The 22,029-nt window shown below is 37.1% G+C and overlaps 1 protein-coding gene across 4 annotated transcripts in view; it reads right to left on the reverse strand.

The window, feature by feature from the left end:
• LOC123562372 (disks large homolog 5-like) overlaps window positions 1-22,029 on the reverse strand; it is a 100,982-nt gene that overhangs the window by 20,052 nt on the left and 58,901 nt on the right. For all 4 annotated transcript variants that reach the window (XM_053537211.1, XM_053537212.1, XM_053537213.1 and 1 more), the window contains 5 exons: window positions 11,656-11,791; window positions 6,463-6,590; window positions 4,288-4,390; window positions 1,670-1,751; window positions 281-384 (listed from right to left, as the gene is read on the reverse strand). In XM_053537211.1, the coding sequence (XP_053393186.1) occupies window positions 281-384; window positions 1,670-1,751; window positions 4,288-4,390; window positions 6,463-6,590; window positions 11,656-11,791 (553 nt within the window). The remainder of the gene's footprint in view (window positions 1-280; window positions 385-1,669; window positions 1,752-4,287; window positions 4,391-6,462; window positions 6,591-11,655; window positions 11,792-22,029) is intronic.

Genomic DNA, 22,029 nt, shown 5'->3' on the forward strand with positions numbered 1-22,029 from the left:
TATGTTAACTCTCCGCATATATAAACTGATAATTTCCCAAAGGATTGGCTTCATTAATGCTGTCAGAACAAAGGTCAGTCTGTGGATTCATCTAACAATGCTTGAAATTGTAATAATCATAACTGACATTCAGGATTGATGTAAAACTGTTGTGTATGCATATAAATAAAGCACGCTGAAGTTCCATAAGGATTATTATGTTACAGAAACACATTATACCAGGTCATTCACCTCTCATCATAACACTTAGTATTTATTACCAAAGTATGGTTCTACTTACACTCATGATTCTATCTCCAACTGTAATAAGGCCCTCTTTAGCAGAGTATGAGCCAGGGTTTACCCTTGTCACATACAGCCCATTCTCCAGCTGAATTCCAATGTCTGAAAGCAGAAGAAACAATGTCTTACTATTTAGTACCACTAAACTTATACACACATATGCACTGAAACTCCTTTATAGAGTAACACTGCAACAATGCAGTGAAGACAGAAGTTTTGCTGTCGAAAGACTGTTTCTCATAAGAGATTTTACTGAGAAACTGGTTCTACGGTTATAATTTATTTATTTTGTTGGGTTTAACGTCGCACCGACACAATTATAGGTCATATGGCAACTTTCCAGCTTTGATGGTGGAGGAAGACCCCAGGTGCCCCTCCGTGCATTATTTCATCACGAGCGGGCACCTGGGTAAAACCACCGACCTTCCATAAGCCAGCTGGATGGCTTCCTCACATAAGAATTCAACGCCCCGAGTGAGGCTCAAACCCAAATCGATGAGGGGAAAGTGATTTGAAGTCAGCGACCTTAACCACTCGGCCATGGAGGCCCCTTCTAAGGTTATAAAACTGGGTTTGGAGACAATTCTTGAATTGAGGCTTAACATGGTCAATTTCAAATTTAGGCTAAAAAACAACCAATCATATGCTGGAATATATCATTGCTAATACTGCAATCAAGGATTTATTGTCCTCAAGTACACTTGGTATTATGTAACAACTCAAATACTAAGTATTCTTTTCACTATGGCCTAATATAAAATCAAATTATCAAATTATTTTTTAACTAGTCTCAATATCCATAAAATCATATTAAATCAGGTCTATTTTTTAACCCTAAATCCACTTTTATTGCAACAAAAATAACAGTTACATGGTACTTGTGTATCTGGTTTTCCTAAAATGTTGTCTTCAATTAATCATTTGTATTTTTTCTTCCTCAGAAAAAATCTCAATAATAACTAATATGTAATTAAACATCTACAGAACAATCTTCATGATGCTCAAAGTCCAATTTTCAATATTACCACAGATACCCAAAGTATGCTAAAGTTCACACAAATGTTAAATGTAAAACTGGCTTGGTCTGGTAAAAAAGCCTTTAAATTAAGACCAACTGAACAAAATTCTTTGAAATGGTTTATGTAAAGTTGTTTGCCTTAATTTGTTATATATACATTACTATTATCAGGTATATGCAACAATGAACTGTAAATGTTCAAGTTAAGCATTCTGTTCTGTTCTGTTCATTTTCCATGAGTTTTATTTATATGTATTCACTAACTGATTAGTTATAACTGATATTTTCCTTAAACAGAAATGAAATATTTCTGTTCAGAAAATTAAATACAAATCATAAGTATATGCAAGTACAACATGTGTTCTATACCTTTTCCTGGAGGAATACTGAACTGTATTGACTGCCAAGATCGGCTTGTGGATGGGGAAATTTTACGTCTTCTCAGTAACTGCTGTAACCACAAATAAACAGAACTTCTTTTAAACACTTTTAACATGCAATCAATACAAGCTGCATTAGGTCTAAAATCAGACACACAACTCAACAGTTAGCAACTACTTCCTATCTCTTACATGATGGACCTTCAAATTTATTTCCGAATCTTCTAAATGTGTGTCATTTACATGACATTGTGAATGTATCAGCATCTTTATCATATTCCTTATTCCTGACCACTTAAAACTAAATCAAGAACAAATCCCTTCTTAATTGCATTATATACTTTCAACAGATCCTCTCACAGATTTGAACACATCAGTAGTCTGCTGGCGGCAAGTAATTCTACCTTTGCGACCAGTGCAGACCAAGATCAGCCTGCACATGCATGCAGGCTGATCTCAGTCTGCACTGGTCGCTATTTAGTAAATTTTCATTGCACACCCCTTTAAATAATAAGTAGTACTGCCTAAATTTGATGATGGACCAGTCCATTTTAGAAATTTAGCAGGGTAAAGGTTAAGTGTCATGTGGCTGCTGTTAAAACTAACTCATCATTGGACTGAAATTACACGAACTGTGCTACCTTACAAAGGCTTGAAAATGCACAGCACATCAATGAACAAGAGGACCATGATGGTCCTGAATCGCTCACTTGTTCCCACATGACCCAGTTTTGAGTATGATGTCGTTTTTTCTATTATTTGACATAGTGACCTGGTTTTTGAGCTCATGTGACCCAGTTTTGAACTTGACCTAGATATTATCAAGATAAAAATTCTGACCAATTTTCATGAAGATCCATTGAAAAATATGGTCTCTAGAGAGGTCACAAGGTTTTTCTATTATTTGACCTATTGACCTAGTTTTCTAAGGTACGTGACCCTGTTTTGAACTTTACCTAGATATCATCAAGGTGAACATTCTCACTAATTTTCATGAAGATCTCATAAAAATATGACCTCTAGAGAGGTCACAAGGTTTTTCTATTTTTATACCTACTGGCCTAGTTTTTGACCGCACTTGACCCAGTTTCGAAACTGACCTAGATATCATCAAGGTGAACATTCAGATCAATTTTCATGAAGATCCATTGAAAAATATGGCCTCTAGAGAGGTCAAAAGATTTTTCTAATTTTAGACCTACTGACCTAGTTTTTGACCGCAGTTGACCCAGTTTAAAATCTGACCTAGATATCATCAAGATGAACATTCAGACCAACTTTCATACAGATCCCATGAAAAGTATGGCTTCTAGAGAGGTCACAAGGTTTTTTATTATTTGATCTACTGACCTAGTTTTTTAAGGCACGTGACCCAGTTTCAAACCTGACCTAGATATCATCAAGGTGAACATTCTGACTAATTTTCATTAAGATCTTGTGAAATATATGGCCTCTAGAGAGGTCACAAGGTTTTTCTATTTTTAGACCTACTGACCTAGTTTTTGATGGCACATGACCCAGTTTCAAACTTGACCTAGATATCATCAAGGTGAACATTCTGACCAATTTTCATGAAGATCCATTCAAGGGTATGGCCTCTAGAGAGGTCACAAGGTTTTTCTATTTTAAGACCTACTGACCTAGTTTTTGATCGCAGTTGACCCAGTTTCAAATTTGACCTATATATCATCAAGATAAACATTCAGACCAATTTTCATACAGATCCCATGAAAAATATGGCCTCTAGAGAGGTCACAACGTTTTTTCATTATTTGACCTACTGACTTACTTTTTGATGGCATGTGACCCACTTTCGAACTTGACCTAGATATCATCAACATGAACATTCTGACCAAGTTTTATGGAGATCCATTCACAAGTATGGCCTCTAGAGAGGTCACAAGGTTTTTCAATTTTTAGACCTACTGACCTAGTTTTTGACCGGACATGACCTTGTTTCAAACTTGACCTAGATATCATCAAGATGAACATTCAGACCAACTTTCATACAGATCCCATGAAAAATATGGCCTTTAGAGAGGTCACAAGGTTTTTCTATTATTTGACCTACTGACCTAGTTTTTTGACGGCACGTGACCCACTTTTGAATCTGACCTAGATATCATCAAGATGAACATTCAGACCAACTTTCATACAGATCCCATGAAAAAAATGGCCTCTAGAGAGGTCACAAGGTTTTTCTATTATTTGACCTACTGACCTAGTTTTTGACAGCACATGACCCAATTTCGAACCTGACCTAGATATCATCAAGGTGAACATTCTGACTAATTTTCATGAAGATCTTGTGAAATATATGGCCTCTAGAGAGGTCACAAGGTTTTTCTATTTTTAGACCTACTGACCTAGTTTTTGATGGCACGTGACCCAGTTTCGAACTTGACCTAGATATCATCAAGATGAACATTCTGACCAACTTTCATAAAGATCCCACAAAAAATGTGACCTCTAGAGGGGTCACATGCAAAAGTTTACGGACGGACGCACGCACGCACGACGGACGCCGCGCGATCACAAAAGCTCACCTTGTCACTTTGTGACAGGTGAGCTAGAAATAGTGATGTTCTAGATAAAACACTGACTTACCACTGTTGCAATTCCTGAGCGATTTCTTAACAGACCTATCGCATATCTTTTGTCTACACTGGTCACATCTTTATTGTTAATACGCAAAATCTGATCATTCATCCTGCAAAGCAAGAATGAAAATGATGCAATATGAAATAGAAGTGAATTTCTTTCTTCTTTTTACTACAAAAAGATATATAATATCGTAATATGAGAGTAACAAGAGATCACAGAGTGATCTTGGCGCCCACCAATGTGCCATTTTTGAGTGTTCCAAATTTCAAGACTTACTGACTAGCTCAAGGTCAAATTTCATTTCCATACACAACACAAATCTATGCAAGTGGTCCAAATTTGAAGGCTGTAGCTTGAGAAATGTAAAAGCAGGTCACTAGGTCAAAATCCAGGTCAAATTTTACTTCGGAATACAAAACTATGCATGTGGTCCAAATTTGAAGCCTGTACCTTCAAAATGTGAAAGTAGGTCACTAGGTCAGTGTAAAGGTCAAAGTTAGTTTTGGTACACAAAACTATGCATGTGGTCCAAATTTGAAGGCTGTAACTTGAGAAATGTAAAAGTAGGTCACTAGGTCAAAATCAAGGTCAAATTTTATTTCGGAATACAAAACTATGCATGTGGTCCAAATTTGAAGCCTGTACCTTAAAAATGTGAAAGTAGGTCACTAGGTCAATGTAAAGGTCAAAGGTCATTTCAGTACACAAAACTATGCAAGTGGTCCAAATTTGAAGGCTGTAGCTTCAAAAATGTGAAAGTAGGTCACTAGGTCATTGTCAAAGTCAAAGTTTTTTTCGGTACACAAAACAATGCACGTAGTCCAAATTTGAAGGCTGTAGCTTGAGAAATGTGAAAGTAGGTCACTAGGTCAAAATCAATGTCAAATTTCATTTTGAAACACGAAACTATGCATATGGTCCAAATTTGATGCCTGTACCTTCAGAAATGTGAAAGTAGGTCACTAGGTCAAAATAAAGGTCAAAGTTTTTTCCAGTGCACAAAATTATGCATGTGGTCCAAATTTGAAGGCTGTAGCTACAGAAATGTGAAAGTAGGTCACTAGGTCAAAATCAAGGTCAACTCATGTCAAGGTTCATCTTGCCACTCAAAAATATACATGTGGTCCAAGTTTGAATGTTGTAGTTACTGACAAGAACATTTCAAAAGCTTTTCCCTATATAAGTCTATATGAACCATGTGACCCCCGGGGCGGGGCCATATTTAACCCTAGGAGGGTAATTTGAACAAACTTGGTAGAGAACCACTAGATGATGCTACATTACAAGTATCAAAGCCCTAGGCTTTGTGGTTTGGACAGGAAGATTTTCAAAGTTTTTCCCTATATAAGTCTATGTAAACCATATGACCCCCAGGGCGGGGCCATATTTGACCCTAGGGGTATAATTTGAACAATCTTAGTTGAAGACCACTAGATGATGTCACATACAAAATATCAAAGCCCTAGGCCCTGTGGTTTTGGACAAGAGGTTATTCAAAGTTTTTCCCTATATAAGTCTATATAAACCATGTGACCCCCAGGGCGGGGCCATATTTGACCCCAGAGAAATAATTTGAATCATCTTGGTAGAGGACCACTAGATGATGCTTCATACCAAATATCAAAGCCCTAGGCTCTGTGGTTTTGGACAAGAAGGTTTTCAAAGTTTTTCCCTATATAAATCTATATAAATTATAGAAATAAACAAAGGGCCATAACTCACTCATAAATTGTTGAACCAGTCTGATTTTCAGGGGGACACAACTAGGGTACCAATACATCATTCTGACAAAGTTTGGTCAAAATCCCCCCAGTAGTTTCTGAGGAGATGCGATAACGAGAAATTGTTAACGGACGGACGGACGGACGGAATGACGGAGGGACGGACCACGGACGCAGAGTGATTTTAATAGCCCACCATCTGATGATGGTGGGCTAACAAAGCTGACAAGAACCTACTACTGTATATGCATAACAGCAACTTAATCAAAATATGTACAGAATTTCAGAAATCTAAATCAACTGTCACAAATAATGCGATTTTAGATATACAAGTAACTTGTCCTTAGAATGTTGTCCCTGACTAGATAGCAAAACAGCTAACACAATTCAAAATGATAATCATCTATAAACAATAATTGTAAGAATTAAAGTGGCAAAGAATATATCGTGTACTTACTTGAGTTTTCCCTCTGCTAGACTTCCTTTACTGACATGACTGACGAAGATGGAGTTGTCATTCGGATATTGTGGGTCATCTTTACCACCAACAAGGTCAAATCCAAGGTCATCCTTGTTCATACCAGTCTAAAATATATCATTTTTTCCAATGCTTGAAACACATTAGTAACTGAATGACCATAAGACAGACATGCTCAGTAGTTTTTATTTTACTTTTTGAATAACAAAATTAATGCTTAAAATGCTTAAAAGTGATTAATCAGACTTTTGTCAAGTAACAACTTTGTTTGAAAATTTAACAACTGATCATTTACACTTAGCTGTGTTCAATGAGTGCTGAATACAATTTAGATTTAACTGGAGGTATTTTTAAAATTTGATTTTTCAGGTTATACCACCAACGAATAATCTCGTGAGGGTGTTGCCTAAGTGAATTATTCTGGCCACGTATAACCCATTTTGAGTATATTAATCTAAGAACAAGAGGACCATGCTGGTCCTGAATCGCTCACCTCTTCCCACATGGCCCAGTTTTGAATATGACGTCGTTTTTTTTCTATTATCTGACATAGTGACCTGGTTTTTGAGCTCATGTGACACCGTTTTGAACTTGATCTAGATATTATCAAGATAAAAATTCTGACCAATTTTCATGAAAATCCATTGAAAAATATGGTCTCTAGAGAGGTCACAAGGTTTTTCTATTATCTGACCTATTAACCTAGTTTTCTAAGGTACGTGACCCTGTTTTGAACTTTACCTAGATATCATCAAGGTGAACATTCTCACTAATTTTCATGAAGATCTCATGAAAAATATGGCCTCTAGAGAGGTCACAAGGTTTTTCCATTTTTATACTTACTGGCCTAGTTTTTGACCGCACATGACCCAGTTTCGAATCTGACCGAGATATCATCAAGGTGAACATTCAGATCAATTTTCATGAAGATCCTTGAAAAATATGGCCTCTAGAGAGGTCAAAAGATTTTAATAATTTTAGACCTACTGACCTAGTTTTTGACTGCAGTTGACCCAGTTTCAAACCTGACCTAGATATCATCAAGATGAACATTCAGACCAACTTTCATACAGATCCCATGAAAAGTATGGCCTCTAGAGAGGTCACAAGGTTTTTTTATTATTTGACCTACTTGCCTAGTTTCTTAAGGCACATGACCCAGTTTCAAACTTGACCTAGATATCATCAAGGTGAACATTCTGACCAATTTTTATAAAGATCCATTCACAAGTATGGCCTCTAGAGAGGTCACAAGGTTTTTCAATTTTTAGACCTATTGACCTAGTTTTTGACCGCACATAACCCTGTTTCGACCTTGACCTAAATATCATCAAGATGAACATTCAGACCAATTTTCATACAGATCCCATGAAAAATATGGCCTTTAGAGAGGTCACAAGGTTTTTCTATTATTTGACCTACTGACCTAGTTTTTGAAGGCCCGTGACCCTCTTTCGAACTTGACCTAGATATCATCAAGATGAACATTCAGACCAACTTTCATACAGATCCCATGAAAAATTTGGCCTCTAGACAGGTCACAAGGTTTTTCTATCATTTGACCTACTGACCTAGTTTTTGATGGCACGTGACCCACTATCGAACTTGACCTAGATATCATCAAGGTGAACATTCTGACCAATTTTCATGAAGATCTTGTGAAAAATATGGCCTCTAGAGAGGTCACAAGGTTTTTCTATTTTTAGATCTACTGATCTAGTTTTTGATGGCACGTGACCCAGTTTCAAACTTGACCTAGATATCATCAAGGTGAACATTCTGACCAACTTTCATGAAGATCTTGTGAAATATATGGCCTCTAGAGAGGTCACAAGGTTTTTCTATTTTTAGACCTACTGACCTAGTTTTTGACCGCACGTGACCCACTTTCGAACCTGACCTAGATATCATCAAGGTGAACACTCTGACCAATTTTCATGAAAATCTCATGAAATATATGGCCTCTAGAGAGGTAACAAGGTTTTTCTATTTTTAGATCTACTGACCTAGTTTTTGACCGCACGTGACCCAGTTTCGAACTTGCTCTAAATATCATCAAGATGAACATTCAGACTTACTTTCATACAGATCCCATGAAAAATATGGCCTTTAGAGAGGTCACAAGGTTTTTCTATTATTTGACCTACTGACCTAGTTTTTGACGGCACGTGACCCACTTTCGAATTTGACCTAGATATCATCAAGGTGAACGTACTGACCAATTTTCATGAAGATCTTGTGAAAAATATGGCCTCTAGAGAGGTCACAAGGTTTTTCTATTTTTAGACCTACTGACCTAGTTTTTGAAGGCACGTGACCCAGTTTCAAACTTGACTTAGATATCATCAAGGTGAACATTCTGACCAATTTTCATGAAGATCTTGTGAAATATATGGCCTCTAGAGAGGTCACAAGGTTTTTCTATTTTTAGACCTACTGACCTAGTTTTTGAAGGCACGTGACCCAGTTTCGAACTTGACCTAGATATCATCAAGATGAACATTCTGACCAACTTTCATAAAGATCCCATGAAAAATGTGACCTCTAGAGTGGTCACAAGCAAAAGTTTACGGACGCACGCACGGACGGACGACAGACACCGTGCGATCACAAAAGCTCACCTTGTCACTTTGTGACAGGTGAGCTAAAAACACGACTTTGCTATACAGACTGTATTTCGATTCTAATATGCCTTTAATCTATAACAGAAGATAAAATATAGTTGCACTCTTTCTTGGTCACAACAAAAACATTGACGTCATCGCCTGTTAACATACATGTCATATGAGAGATTTTTAATATCTTTCATAGATGTGTAGGGTATGTTGTACATTATTCTTTTAATGTTTCATTTGTGCATAATTAATACAGATAAGCAAACTGGAATAATTCATTCTTGCAAAAATTCAGAATCAGATTTCTTTACATTAAATTTATTTATTTGGGTTTTACGGCACACCAACACAGTATAGGTTATATGGCCCCAAACAGGACTACAAATTTTGGTTTCACATCTCATTTACATTGAAATATTAACATGAGGTATGGAATCAAAATTTGCATACCTGCTGGAATCACAGAGTTACAGCAAAACCAAGTGTTAAGACCCTATTAGTCGCCTCTTACGATCATGCAAGGGTAAGGCAGTGGTTCCAATTCTTTTCATATATAGATCATCCCAGAACCACATGGGGCTCTTTACATTAAAAAACTTCAAAACATAAGGTAGAACTCTATAACATGGTATGTGGATATAAAAGAAATTCATTTCAGTTATGTACAAATTCATCTTTGGTCTCTGTTCTTTAGATTTTATAAGGTGTTTTAATAGTCACCACATCACTGCTCAGTTTATACAGTCTGTAATGTTGGAGGACCGTCTGGGTGTAACTAGGCAGAAAATGCACCTTCCACATGCTAACTCAATGACTTCTCACATAACAAGAGGACCATGATGGTCCTGAATCGCTCACCTGTTCCCACATGACCCAGTTTTGAGTATGACGTCGTTTTTTCTATTATTTGACATAGTGACCTAGTTTTTGAGCTCATGTGACCCAGTTTTGAATTTGACCTAGATATCATCAAGATAAAAATTCTGACCAATTTTCATGAAGATCCATTGAAAAATATGGTCTCTAGAGAGGTCACAAGGTTTTTCTATTATTTGACCTATTGACCTAGTTTTCAAAGGTACGTGACCCTGTTTTGAACTTGATCTAGATATCATCAAGGTGAACATTCTCACTAATTTTCATGAAGATCTCATGAAAAATATGGCCTCTAGAGAGGTCACAAGGTTTTTCTATTTTTATACCTACTGGCCTAGTTATTGACCGCATGTGACCCACTTTCGAAAATGACCTAGATACCATAAAAGTGAACATTCAGACCAATTTCCATGAAGATCTATTGAAAAATATGGCCTCTAGAGAGGTCAAAAGATTTTTCTAATTTTAGACCTACTGACCTAGTTTTTGAAGGCAGCTGACCCAGTTTCAAACTTGACCTATATATCATCAAGATGAACAGTCAGACCAACTTTCATACACATCCCATGAAAAATATGGCCTCTAGAGAGGTAACAAGGTTTTTTCATTATTTGACCCACTGACCTACTTTTTGATGGCACGTGACCCAGTTTCGAACTTGACCTAGATATCATCATGATGAACATTCTGACCAATTTTTATGAAGATCCATTCAAAAGTATGGCCTCTAAAGAGGTCACAAGGTTTTTCTATTTTTAGACCTACTGACCTAGTTTTTGACCACATGTGACACAGTTTCGAACTTGACCTTGATATCATCAAGATGAACATTCAGACCAACTTTCATACAGATCCCATGAAAAATATGGCCTTTAGAGAGGTCACAAGGTTTTTTCTATTATTTGACCTACTGACCTAGTTTTTGATGGCACGTAACCCAGTTTCGAACTTGACCTAGATATCATCAAGGTGAACATTCTGACCAATTTTCATGAAGATCTTGTGAAATACATAGCCTCTAGAGAGGTCACAAGGTTTTTCTATTTTTAGACCTACTGACCTAGTTTTTGACCGCACGTGACCCAGTTTCGAACTTGACCTAGATATCATCAAGGTGAACATTCTGACCAATTTTCATAAAGACCCCATGAAAAATGCGACCTCTAAAGTGGTCACAAGGTTTTTCTATTATTTGACCTACTGACCTAGTTTTTGATGGCACGAAACCCAGTTTCAAACTTGACCTAGATATCATCAAGGTGAACATTCTGACCAATTTTCATGAAGATCTTGTGAAATATATGGCCTCTAGAGAGGTCACAAGGCTTTTCTATTTTTAGACCTACTGACCTAGTTTTTTGATCGCGCGTGACCCAGTTTTGAACTTGACCTAGATATCATCAAGTTGAACATTATGACCAATTTTCATAAAGATCCCATGAAAAATGTGACCTCTAGAGTGGTCACAAGCAAAAGTTTACGCACGGACGCACGGACGGACGACGGACGCTGCGCGATCACAAAAGCTCACCTTGTCACTTTGTGACAGGTGAGCTAAAAACAATGACTTCTCACATGAAAACATTCAAACTCGACAGCTGAGCTCAGCTAAAAAACACTAAGTTAAGAGACAAGTGTCTCACACATCCACAAACGCATTAAGTTTTAGAGTTTCACTTACCAGTTCAACATCAACAGTCTCTGTCTCGAACTCCTGCAGATCTGCATCTATTGCCGAGTCTCGACTACGATTGTGACCAACTGAGTTAAGCTGACTTTTTCTAGACTCTTTATCATTCACCAATTCATACTTCTCCCTGAAATTAAAAAAATAATGTTTGTAGTCAAAGACATTGAAATGAGGTCATGTTTGATCCATCTTAGAGGCATGACATTGTGTTCTCTTTGATTATCTGTAGGAGAACAATATGTCTAAAGTCAACCATCTCACGCTTTGGTACAAATTAATACCAAGTTATCTTTAATAACTGCTATTAGATAACAGAAATACTGTCGTAAATGGTTTTAAACAAAAATCAAACTAGAAAACGAAGGCTGATGTAGGTACAACTTTTTTTTTCAAAATTCATGACCTATATAACTGCTTTACAATCTACAAAATTATTAATATGGAATTAACTTGTTTTTGAGATCTTCAAAATCACTGAATCGATCAAATATAAAATGAAGTGTTTTAAACTGTACAACCCTTCAATTTTAATTATTCACTTGCAATAAAAGTGTTATTATCAATAACTGAGAGATTAAACACTATATTGCTTTTCTTTATAACAGTACTAAATCTTGCAAATTAAGCATAAAGAAAATATCAATAATTAATTGTACAGTTGTTTACAGACCAAAAATACATAAAATTACGTCAAATTCATTGTTACAAAATTTTATGTTTCTTTAAATTACTTCCTTGTTACATCAAGTTTATAACACCTTGATAATGTACAAATGAGCCGTGCCATGGGAAAACCAACATAGTGGGTGTGCGACCAGCATGGATCCAGACCAGACTGCGCAGATGTCAGGATCCATGCTGTTCGCTAACAGTTTCTCCAATTCCAATAGGCTTTAAAAGCGAACAGCATGGAGCCTGACCAGACTGCGCGGATGCGCAGGCTGGTCTGGATCCATGCTGGTCACACACCCACTATGTTGGTTTTCCCATGGCACGGCTCAATTGTAAGTGAAGTGCATTAAAACTACCATATAACTAAGAACCTGACTTAATTATATGCAATGTGCTTTGATAGGAAAACAAAATCTGAGAAAAACACTTTCCTAGTATCGTTTTATACATGTAATAAAAAAATCAATTACTTCATCATGAAAAGAGCTTCAGCTTTCTCTTTGAAATGTAATTACCTTTTGATCTATAGGAAGCTATATTTTACTTCACTCAAAATAAATACATAACAACATAACAATATACTTTTACAAAAGACACTTCATTAAATATTCATCTTGTGCCAATAGATATGCAAATGAAGCAGATTCAATACAACCAATTACATTCAAACACTGTCAATGACTGTCAACAACAATTGTTTTAAGTATCTTAACTCATCTTTTTCTAAGTTTTATCTCCGTTTTATCTTAACCTATCACTAAATCAGTTAATGGCAGCTTTTATCATCAAGATAACATTATGTCATATTGAATGTATCAGCAATATTTAGTACATTTAAGTTGTTCATCTTAAAAAAATATAGGGTCCTAATTGAGATAATCCGGTTTATGAATGAAAAAACAATTGTGGTCCTTAGAGTACAATGCACAGGAGTAATTCATGCAAATTGCCCTCCGTTATCTGCTTCCGACAATAAACTCATTGATTCAAGCCCCTGCTTTACTACAACTGTTTTAAGTCTTTGTTTGTTTTTTCAATTGAAATAGAAATGCGTATAGTTGATATGATTTGAACTGCTTCTAAATGATGCTCACGATTCAAGTCTTGGTTGATTCAGTTTAAATACTCTAGAAATTAACTAGAAGATGCTTTTTTAAAAAAGCGCATGTCTCCCCCAGTGCATAGTCGTATAGGCAAGAAGTCAATAGGGGACAGGAGCGAAAGTCAAAGAGACACTGATGGTTGGCTTCAGTAGGGATCATCTACTTGGCATGTCCAATCATACCACTAAGTTTCAACATTTTGGGCCTGGTGGTTCTCAAGTTATGAACTGGAAATAGCTTTCCATGATGTTCAGGCCCGTGACCTTGACCTTTGATAGAGTGACCCCAAAATCAGTAGTGGTCGTCTGTCCTGCATGTCCAATCATCCTAATAAGTTTCAACATTCTGGGTCAAGTGGTTCTCAAGTTATTGATTGGAAAGAGTTTTCTACGTTCAGCCCTCTGTGGTCTTGACCTTCAATGGAGTGACCCCAAAGACATTCAGGGTCATCTACTCTGTAAGTCCTATCACCCTATGAAGTTTGAAGGTTCTAGAACAAATAGTTCTCAAGCTATTGACCGGAAATGGATTTCCATGTTCTGTCTGCTGTGACCTTGACCCTTAACAAAGTGACCCCAAAATCAATACGGGTCACCTACTCTGCATGTCTAATCATCCTATGAAGTTTCAACATTCTGGGTCAAGTGGTTCTCATCTTATTGATTGGAAAGAGTTTTCTATGTTCAGCCCCCTGTGACCTTGACCTTTGATGGAGTGACCCCAAAAACATTAGGGGTCATCTATTCTGTAAGTCCTATCACCCTATGAAGCTTGAAGGTTCTAGGTCAAATAGTTCTCAAATTATTAACCGAAAATGGATTTCCATGTTCTATCTGCTGTGACCTTGACCTTTAATAGAGTGACCACAAAATCATAAGGGGTCATCTACTCTGCATGTCCAATCATCCTATGAAGTTTCAACATTCTGGGTCAAGTGGTTCTCATCTTATTGATTGGAAAGAGTTTTCTATGTTCAGCCTCCTGTGACCTTGACCTTTGATGGAGTGACCCCAAAAACATTAGGGGTCATCTATTCTGTAAGTCCTATCACCCTATGAAGCTTGAAGGTTCTAGGTCAAATAGTTCTCAAATTATTGACCGAAAATGGATTTCCATGTTCTATCTGCTGTGACCTTGACCTTTAATAGAGTGACCACAAAATCATAAGGGGTCATCTACTCTGCATGTCCAATCATCCTATGAAGTTTCAACATTCTGGGTCAAGTGGTTCTCATGTTATTGATCGGAAATGGTTTTCTATGTTCTGGCCCCTGTGACCTTGACCTTCAACAAAGTGACCCCAAAAACAATAGGGGTCATTTACTCTGCATGATCAATCATCCTATGAAGTTTCAACATTCTGGGTCAAGTGGTTCTCAAGTTATTGATCGGAAATGGTTTTCCATGTTCAGGCCCCTGTGACCTTGACCTTTGATGGAGTGACCCCAAAAACAATAGCAGCCGTCTACTCCATAAGCCCTACCACCCTATGAAGTTTGAAGGTTCTAGGTCAAATGGCTCTCCAGTTATTGCCTAGAAATGAAGTGTGACGTACGGACGGACGGACAGGGCAAAAACAGTACGTCTCCCCCAGTAGTGGAGGAGACATAATTCACAATGCTAATTTTCTAACAGGAACTTAATAATACACATCAGACAGCTGTGATGGAAAGTGAAGCATTCCATCCCCTTGTCACATTTTAACATTCTGGAAATGAATTAGTCTGCAGTGATTAAACAGGCCCCCATGAAATAGCCAGGTCAAGTACTCTAGGTTTCAAATGCAACAAATAACAGGAACACCTAGTAACCTAGTGCCATCCCTTATAAAATTAAATCTGAAGAACAGTCTTAAAACACAACTTTGCGATTGGTCAATTAAAGACCGACCTGTGAATCAACCAATCAGCTGCTTAAGGTTTAGGAGTATATCACCAAAACACAGAAATATTTTATAAATGAACAGCATCGTTACCAATATTTTACCTGACTATTACATGTTCTGCTGTACTGTCCCGTACTTAAAATATTCTGAAACAGTTGTCCCCCTTTGAAAATGAATGCCATTTGTAAAGAAATAAAAATAAACAATTGCTGAAAACTGTCTTCCACCTAGTGATGTGAAATTTCAACACTCGCACGCTATTGCAAATGCATCAAAACGAATATGTGTAACAGTTCCTTTAGGCAGTCCTTTTCTGGAATTCAATGTTTATATCAGTATACTGACACTTGTTTTGTAGGGTAATATACACCCTATCATTACAAAATTTACAAAACAAGTGTCAGTATACCGATATAAACATTGAATTCTAGACTGCCAAAAGGGGCCCAACTTCCGGACAGTCAAACGCCTTTAAAAACTCACCATTTTCAAAGAACTGTTACACATGTTTGTTTTGATGCATTTGCAATAGCGTGCGAGTGTTGAAATTTCACATAACAAGGTGTAACACAGTTTTCAGCAATTGTTTATTTTTATTTCTTTACAAATGGCATTCATTTTCAAAGGGTGACAACTTTTTCAGAATATTTTAAGTACGGGACAGTACAGCAGAACATGTAATAGTCAGGTAAAATATTGGTAACGATGCTGTTCATTTATCAAATATTTCTGTGGTTTGGTGATATACTCCTAAACCTTAAGTTTATAGACTGGTCTCAGAACTTAACTCCACAAATTTGGACACAGGTCAAATATACTAGATCTAGAAATACAAATAATGCCAGGAGAAACATGTGAAAACACAAAATGTAACAATACAATAATGGATGTAAGAGCAATATGAAGCTCTTGTTAGAGGAAAAAAAACACTGGTGAAAGACAAGCATCTGTAACTGATAGTGTATTACATGTACTTGAAACACTTGTGCCCTACTTATTATAAGTACAAAGAACATCATCTCCAGCTTCTGTTTTAAGTGTTATCTCTACAATAAAGTCTGTTCATTGCATTATCTTCCACTAATCCCTATTGTTTTCTCACTTGTATCTGCTTATGATAAAAAAATCATATTGCAACAAAACTATTGTATGGCTGCTGCTGATTCTTAGAAAAACATTGCGTTTTTTGTTTAACCCAAGTACTACTTTCACAAGGAAATTAAGGAAGTGAATATCAATAGTTTGCCATACTGTTGCCTGTAAAGAAAAAAGAAGAAATCAAATTTAAAAATTTCTCAGTTGCATTGTTGCCTGTCATTGAAAATCAAACATCAAAATTTCTATATTCATGGAAAATCAAGGAATTGAACATCAAAAATTTCTATATTCTCATTGTTGCCTGATGGAAAATCAAGGAATTGAACATCAAAATTTCTCTATTTTCATAGTTGCCTGATGGAAAATAGAGAAACTGAACATCCAAAATTTCTATATTCTCATTGTTGCCTGATGGAAAATCAAGGAACTGAACATAAAAAAAATTCTCTATTTTCATCTAATTACCCATCACAGAAAATCAAGGAATTAAACACCAAGATTCTATATTTTCATTGTTGCCTGTCTCGAAAATCAAGAAATTGTACATTTTCGGTGTTGCCTGTCAAAGAAAATGAAGGAACTTACAAAAAGCTTAAACCTTACTTAGTCAATCAAGTCCATATACTAACAACAAACAAGAGCTGTCACTAATGGTGACAAATGCCCCCGCAGTGCCTTGACCTTTGACCTGGTGACCCCAAAGTCAGTAGGGGTGGTGTACTTAGTAAGTACTATCAGCATGTGAAGTTTGAAGGTCCTGGGTGAAGTGGTTCGCGAGTAAAGTGCCTTCATGCAAAAAGTTAACGCTGGCCCCTGTGACCTTGACCTTTGACCTTGTGACCCCAAAGTCAGTAGGGGTGGTGTACTCAATAAGTAAAATCAGCAAGTGAAGTTTGAAGTCCTGGGTGCAGTGGTTCGCGAGTAAAGTGCCTTCATGCAAAAAGTTAACATTGGCAGCTGTGACCTAGACCTTTGACCTGGTGACCCCAAAGTCAGTAGGGGTGGTGTACTCAATAAGTACTATCAGCATGTGAAGTTTGAAGGTCTTGGGTGCAGTGGTTCGCGAGTAAAGTACCTTTATGCAAAACGTTAACGTTGTGACGAACTAACAAACTAAGGAACGAACAGACGGACAGTTGAAAACTAATATGCCTCCCTTCGGGGGCATAAAAATACATACAGTTTGTTTCCCTTTGGGGAAACGACAAAACTGAGATAAATAAAGGACTGCACACCACTTGCAATAAAGCATCTACCTGGTATCCTAAATCAATCAAATCATCTTAATCAAATTTGACATAACTAGGTTTTACAACAGCCAAGAAAATAATTACACTATCAAAAACTTGTCTTGTTTTTGTTGTAAACTGCACAGAATATTATAACTGTCTGTTACAATCTAGTTACAATCTGTAGATAACAGAACACAAAATATGCTTTCATGATATCTGTAGAGTTACAGCTTCTATCAAATTTGCCGTTTTAATTAATTATTTTAAACTGAAAATAACATTTCTAATGGAATTCAGCGTCAATGGAGCTTAAAACGTAACTATTTCAAAAGATAAGTCAGATTACTAAAGAATTATTTTGGAAGAAAGCAGCTGCACTTCTCCAGGGACTGAATCATTATTTAAAATTATGCAGCACTAAATGAGAACTATCTCCCACACAGTTTCATTAAATCCAAGCAACAAAACAGTTTTCTTAAAATAATGCAAAGTACAGTTATACTGGATGTGAGATCATGACAGTGAACAAGTGTGTGAAGTTTCAATCCATTCCCATCCGTGGGTACTGGTTTATACTACAAGGGGCAATATACGCCTGACAGGTTAGGTTAGAGACAGACGGAGGTAAAATTTAAAGAAAAAGCAAAATTTAAATATTTCTATGGTGGGAGGGGAGGGGGGTGCAGGCGAGCAGGGTGTGTGTGTGGTGATGGTGACTGGGTACTAAAGGGCAAGAAACTAAATGTGAAATTTTTTTCTCTTCTTTTTTTTTTTTTGGGGGGGGGGGGGGGGGGGGGGGGGGGGGGCGGGATTGGGGAGGAGTGATTGTCAAGTGGATTGTTGCAGTCTGCACATTCTCATCACCACCTGCCTTTATTCCAAGTTTCAAGTCAGTACCTTTAATATTTTTCAAGTTATGCTCTGGACAAGAAATATGTCAGGCAGATTTAACCTTGCTATGACCTTGCCCTTTGACCTACTGTCCTGGTCCATGCACTCTGCATATTGTGTCATCACCACCTAACTTTATCCCAAGTTTGAAGTCAATACATTGAATGGTTATTTAATTATGCTTCAGACACGAAATATGACTGGCAGATTTGACCTTACTGTGACCATGACCTTTGACCTACCACTCTGGTTCATGCACTCTTCACATTGTCTCATCACAACTTGCCTATAATCCAAGTTTCAAGTCAATATCTTTAATATTTTTCAAGTTATACTACAGACACAAAATATGACAGACAGATTTGACCTTTGAGCTGGATCTGTGACCTTGACCTTTAACCTACAGACCCACTTCTCTGCACATTGTCTCATTGCCACCTACCTACATACCAAACTTGAAGTCAATACCTTACATGGTTATTTAGTCATGCTCCGGTCATGAAATATGATGGACAGTTTTAACATTTTAACTCAATTTGTGACCTTGATCTTTGACCTACAAATGCTGCGTACAAGCTCCTCCTGAAATGCATGACATTGCGTGTATGTAAACACTTCTCCCGCTTAATTACATTGGAAAAAGTATAAATGTAATAAAGTTTGTAGTGACACTTAGCAGCTGATCAAAGCAAATATTCAACAATGTCCTTAAATGAAATAACCTATGAGTAATTCCGTAACAAAAAAAGATATAATTGGACATTGCCCTTGTGCGATCCAATGATATCAACTGCACTTAGAATAACTAAATGGGCATGCAACTTGAATTACTAGTTTTACAATAACAAGAGGGCCATAATGGCCCTATATCACTAACCTGTTATCATTGCACTTAAGGACAAGAACGTAAAAAAAATCATAATCAAGATCAATCAAAAGAATTATGAGAAAATATAGTTGAAATTTTCTTCAAGTTACTTCAAATAAAATTATTTTCAAATCAGGCCAGTAGTTTCATACAAGAAGTTTTTTGTATAGTCATATGTGAAAATGAGCCCCTCCCTCAGGCGGCCACTTTTTCAATGAATCAAAATTATTTGAAGGAAGTTGGTAGAGGGTCACCAAAGAAACATTTGTGTAAAATTATTTTGAAAACAGACCAGCAGTTTCTGACAAAATGATCTTCAAAGTTCTATATAGGCATATAGGGAAAATAAGCAAAAACCCTTTGGGGGCCATGTTTTTCACTGAATCAAAATTATTTGAAGGAATATAGTAGAGGGCCACCCAAGGAACACTAGTCTTGTGTAAAATTGTTTTGAAATCAGCTTTCTATATAGCCATAAGTCCAAAGGACAGGAACAACAAAGATTAGAAATTTAATCAAAAAGAAAAAAAAAATCTTACAAGGTATAGATATGTCAAAATACACCCAAAATTGAAGGTACCATCCATGTTGTACCACAGAAAAGTGGTCTCAGTTTTTCCCTATGGCTAATAATAAACAAGAGGGCCATGAAGGCCCTGTATCGCTCACCTGACCTACTGACCTAAAGATCATCAAGATTAACATTCTGACCAAGTTTCATTAAGATATGGTCATAAATGTGGTCTCTAAAGTGTTAACCAGCTTTTCCTTTGATTTGACCTGGTGACCTAGTTTTTGACCCCACATGACCCAGATTCGAACTTTATCTAAAGATCATCAAGATTAATATTCTGACTAAGTTTCATGAAGATACAGTCATAAATGTGGCCTCTGTTAACAAGCTTTTCCTTTGATTTGACCTGGTGACCTAGTTTTTGATCCCACCTGACCCAGATTTGAACTTGGCCTAAAGATCATCAAGATCAACATTCTGAGTTAAGATATGGTCATAAATGTGGCCTCTACAGTGTTAACAAGCTTTTCCTTTGATTGACCTGGTGACCTAGTTTTTGATCCTTCATGACCCAGATTCAAACTGGACCTTGAGACCATCAAGATTTACATTCTGACTAAGATTCATGAAGATACAGTCATAAATGTGGCCTCTACAGTGTTAACAAGCTTTTCCTTTGATTTGACCTGGTGACCTAGTTTTTGAACCCAGATGACCCAATATCGAACTCGTCCAAGATTTTATTGAGGGTAACATTCTGACCAAGTTTCATTAAGATTGGGCCAAAATTGTGACCTCTAGAGTGTTAACAGTCAAATTGTTGACGACGGACGGACGATGGACGACGACGGAGGGACGACGACGGACACAGGGTGATCACAAAAGCTCACCTTTGAACACTTTGTGCTCAGGTGAGCTAAAAAGTTACTAAATAAGCTATTTATAGTAACATAAAAGGGAAGTAATTAAAAAAAAAATTATTGTAATTGAACAAAAGAAGGATCTGCCAAATAAAAACAAGAGCACTGCAATGCAACGCAAATGCAGAGCAATACACACATAAAACAAAGTCATATGACCTTTGACTCCTAAGTGTGACCTTGACCTTGAAGTGAGCCATCCGAAACATGCGCTCTGCACGTTGTTTCGATGAGGTGAACATTTGTGTCAGGTGTCTTTGAAATCCTTCAAGGGGTTCAAGAGTTACAGAGCGGAAGGGAAATTGCTAACCAACAGACAGACGGACACCGAGGCGTTAACATAATACGTCCCTTTGGGCGTATAAAAAGGAATTGAGCTCTTATGGTGATACAAGCTGTGTGCAAGTTTGGTTAAAATCAAATCATAAATGAAGCTGCTATTGTGCAGACAAGGTCAAAATAGCTAATTCTGGCCCTTTCAGGGGCCATAGCTCTGGAACCCATTATGGGATCTGGCCGGTTCAAGAAAGGAACTGAGATCTTATGGTGATTCAAGTTTTGTGCAAGTTTGATTAAATTCAAATCATAAATGAAGCTGCTATTGTGAAGACAAGATCAAAATAGCTAATTCTGGCCCTTTCAGGGGCCATAACTCTGGAACCCATAATGGAATCTGGCCAGTTCAAGAAAGGAACCAAGATCTTATGGTGATACAAGTTGTGTGCAAGTTTGGCTAAAATAAAATCATAAAACAAGCTGCTATTGTGCAGACAAGGTCAAAATAGCTAATTTTGGCCCTTTCAGGGGCCATAACTCTGGAACCCATAATGGGATCTGTCAGTTCAAGAAAGGAACCAAGATCTTATTGTGATACAAGTTGTGTGCAAGTTTGGTTAAAATAAAATCATAAATGAAACCACTATCGTGCAGACAAGAAATTGTTGACGCACGCACAATATTTAGCAAATTCTGTCTCTTTAAGGGGCAATAACTCTAGAACCCATGATGGGAACTGGCCAGTTTTCGAAAGGAACCAAGATATCATGCCAATACAAGTTTTGTACAAGTCTGATCAAAATTGCTTGCAAAATGTGGTCTCTATCATGTTCACAAAAAATTGTGGACGGACGAAGGTCGATCACAAAAGCTCACCCTGTCACTACATGACAGGTGAGCCAAAAA

This window comes from Mercenaria mercenaria, chromosome 2, assembly GCF_021730395.1.
Source record: "Mercenaria mercenaria strain notata chromosome 2, MADL_Memer_1, whole genome shotgun sequence".
Lineage (NCBI taxonomy): Eukaryota > Metazoa > Mollusca > Bivalvia > Venerida > Veneridae > Mercenaria > Mercenaria mercenaria.